This window comes from Notothenia coriiceps, unplaced genomic scaffold (genome assembly GCF_000735185.1).
Source record: "Notothenia coriiceps isolate Sejong01 unplaced genomic scaffold, NC01 NC01_scaffold00034270, whole genome shotgun sequence".
Lineage (NCBI taxonomy): Eukaryota > Metazoa > Chordata > Actinopteri > Perciformes > Nototheniidae > Notothenia > Notothenia coriiceps.
In genome coordinates this window covers 1-3,866 of record NW_011366971.1, presented here as the reverse complement: position 1 = coordinate 3,866, position 3,866 = coordinate 1, and the positions used below count along the sequence as shown (strand labels likewise).

The 3,866-nt window shown below is 41.9% G+C and overlaps 1 protein-coding gene across 1 annotated transcript; it reads left to right on the top strand.

Annotated features, from left to right (window-relative positions):
* Positions 1-513: 513 nt before the first annotated feature.
* Positions 514-2,877, top strand: LOC104962071 (AP-1 complex subunit gamma-1-like; the record flags this gene model as incomplete). Its single annotated transcript, XM_010790463.1, has 4 exons — positions 514-682; positions 1,319-1,423; positions 1,561-1,702; positions 2,584-2,877. Coding segments are annotated over 4 exons (710 nt in total), but the record flags the coding sequence as incomplete, so codon positions are not given.
* Positions 2,878-3,866: the final 989 nt, after the last annotated feature.

Here is a 3,866-nt window from a genome sequence, read left to right as displayed (position 1 = left end):
TTTATTTTTACTGTCGGCCGGGTCACTCATTACTGGATCAGCTGCTGCATGAGACAGACACTGACGCTGTCCGAAGAGAGGGAGGAAAAAGAGAGGCTCCATGTATTTTATTATTATATTATATAGAGTCGTTATTCATTCGTGTTAAAGCTCAATAAATAACAAAGAAGACCTTTGACTGGCACTTTCATAATTTTGTCCGGAAGATTTAAACTTTAACAAACGTTGACAGGCGAAAAACTCTGCCCGGTTCCCTCGGCCCCCACCACGGAGAATAAACAGAAGGGCAACCATGACAACCATGCTTCTTCGCTGCTTTGTGGAGGAAGTTACAGCGCCACGTAGAGGCTCCTGCATATGTACTGCAGCTTCTCCAGCGGTTGGAGCTAAACGGAGCTGTCTTGTGTGGACAGACACTATCCGGTGAATATTGCGTGTGGACGGAAGCTGTTTTGCGTTTGCGTTAATCCTATGCGTTTAGCCGTATGCGTCCTCGTGGGGCCGGGGCCTAAGTGTCAGTCATCAGACCCTGTACTGCCTCCTCTCCCCATCAGGTCACTGAGGATGACGTCCTGGACGCCTTGGAAACGGTTCTGCAGTCCCACATGTCGTCCCCGGCAACCAGAGGATTTGCTCTCACCGCCACCATGAAACTGAGCACACGCATCACTGACAACGTGGAGTAAGAAACTCTTCTCACAGCAAACAGAGCCTAGATATTTTTAGAGCACAGCAACAGGGCACTGTGGCTAAAGGCTGAATCACATTTCTTTATTTGACATATAAACTATGCAGATTAGTATTTGCATGGTCAGGAAAGTATGTCGGTCAATGGTTACTTTATCAAGTAACAAAACCCCTTTACACACTGACATTCCCGAAAACTAAGCCTGTGTTTGAGTGCTACAACATTGCAACAGAGAAGGCTTAATGCTGCATTCTGGAGTTAAAAGAGAGACTAATACGTAGAAAATCCCAGTAGAAATATTTTTTAAAAAAACTTTCCACACAGGAAATCGTAATTTAAGATTGAATTGTTACACATAAAAAAGAGTATTAGAAATGTTGACATGGGGCTTCTGGTTGTTTTTAATACCAGTTTATAAAATAAAAGATTTCCCCCAGCAGAGTTGTTTCATGTTAAAGTTTATGTAAAAAAAAAAAAATAGAAATAATATTTATGAAAACATAATAATACAGATGATCGCAAGGGTCTAACAATTTGTAGGGATTGTTTAGGAAATACTGCTGATTTAAGAATACTAGAAGTTATTTTTCACTAGTCTTACTAACTTCTCTTCACCCCCCCCCCTGCCAGTCGCATCCGAAGCGTGGTCAGCATCTACGGTAGCTGTATAGACGTGGAGCTCCAGCAGAGGGCGGTTGAATACAACGCTCTGTTCAAAAAATATGACCACATGAGGTAAGCAACTACACGATGAAGAGTTTCCTGATTCAATATACAAAATGTCTGCTATATTGTGGATATTTACAACTTGTATCAGAAGCAAACTGTTTTTTCCTAGTCATGAAGTGCTGAGTCGTCCTCTCTCTCTGCAGGGCGGCGGTGCTGGAGAGGATGCCTGTTATTGAGAAGAACTCTCCGGGTCATACCAACGGAGAGTCCATGGGGGAGGTCAAGGAGAACCAGGCATCCAAAAAGCCAACGGAGCCCAAGCTGCTCCCACAACCTGCTAACCAGGTGAAACACGCCCACACAGAGGCATTTCTATATGAAAAACACTCTTTATCCGACCCCTTTTCGTTGGAAGACCTATTCATTTTTAAGATGTCATTGATAACTTTCCAGACTTTAATATTGGGGAACAATATGAACGGTGTGAAGGCTTTAGTGGAGACTTTAAACTTAGGGAACTGGTTCTTGACCATTTAAATAACCTGATATACTGTATATCTGTATGTGATGGGCTTGTTCTAAATATTTGAGTGTTACATAATCTTACTCCTGTATTATGTGATTGGCTATAAAGGAATAGTTTGAAGACTCATTTATAACCTTGACATTTGAATCTAGAACATCATTCAAACGATGACAGTATTTTTCTTTATTTTATTGTCTATTAATTGAGTTTACCACTGTATTAGTGCACAGTGGCAGATACAAGTTAGGATGATGATAATTGATATATTATAGTATTCGTAGATTTAGACTCTAGGGATCTTTTCAGCTTGTGTGATCGAAAGATTTCTGAAAAATACAGACCGTGTTAAAGACAACATTTTAAGTTTGCGAACATATCGGTGGGTGGGAGAGAAACTCCCTCTGGAGGGAACACAGAGATTTAAGCTTTTGCAGACAATTGACATTCACAACAACTGATTCTACACACTACAGGATAGGGTAAAGCACAAAAGCATAACAGGGCCTGTTATAAAATAATCATCCCAAATTCCCAACATGCTTTTCATCTATCTTCTTCTTCAATCTATATTTGTTTTATGGTTACCGGTCAGATACTGATGCATTCAAATACCTCCACACAGCCTTACTGTCCTTTGGAAGTGTCTGCTTTGAATATGCAGAGTGATGTGTTCAGGTGACTAACGGGCTGTTCCCCTTAGGTGTGTGACCTGCTGGGCCTGCTTGGGGGCTCTGAGGAGACCCTGCTGCCCAGTCCCTCCACGGCCCTCGGCCTGCTCACCAACACCCCCAGCACTGCAGGGGGGAACCTGCTGGATCTGCTGGGGGACCTAGAGCCTGAACCCCTCACACCAGGTGGGACCCTCCCCCCTCTCTTTTTCCCACTGAAATTACATCCATTCGAATTACAGGCTTGGGCTCGTTGGGTTAGCAGTTCAACAAAGCAGTCATTCAGTGTCTCACAAGTACATCTCCTGATCCATATTTCAACATAAAGTCATATTTATTTCAGTTCTAATTGAACCTGTTTGGCAACATATCGCTGTAAATAAAGGATCGTATAATGTAAAGTTTCTCTCATATTAAATAAATGAAGTAAGCATAGCCACCAAAGCCAGTAACAAGATTTAGAGCATACAAACTGAAAAATTGTTATTGAGAAGGCTTTCATACATTATATTAAACTCCGCAAACATAAGGCATAATAATTATTTACCATAATGTTTGAATGGGAAGGGTTCTTGTTGCTATCATTTTGGCATATGCTTTTTTCTACCAATATCAATTAATTAATTGCCTCTAATCATGGGCGAAGTTTGAACTTTAAGGTTGGGGGTGCCAAAAAATAACTACAAATGTAATGTATAGCTATAGGCTGCAACACAAGGATTCATACATGAAGATTGATCAGGATAGCCTACAGGCTACTGCAGGTGTGTTTTCATAACTAATATGCCCAATAGATGAAATTACTATGGCAGCGGAACTCGCCGCAAAATAAAACGGCTGCTGCGGCACATACTGCTGCTATAATTAGGCTATAACACAGAGGTCTGTAGGATCAATGTTCCCCAATGCTCACACACTTTTTAATGAACTGTATAGGCATACTAACTAATAACTGTAGGATATAAGCACAGCAGTTTTATCACATTTTGACCTAATTTCAGCGATGAAAACAAAGCCAACCAACAAAGTAATGACTTTTGTTCACCGTCATCTAGTGATTATGATCTCCATGCATTCAGCGTCTCTGCCCCACAACTGTCAGCAGCGGCCGCTAGCAGGACCGAAGCATGTGAGCACAACGCAAACGGGAGGATTTGGAGGATTTTGGTTTGAGCGTGGAGCGGTGTCTGCTGCTTACTGCAGCTGGCTATCCCCGGATGCAGATGCTGCGCAATTACGCATTTAAGCTCAACAAAACGAAATAATTTGAATGAATGGCTTACCTAGTGCAGCATCAGGCGCCTCTTTTTCCGGC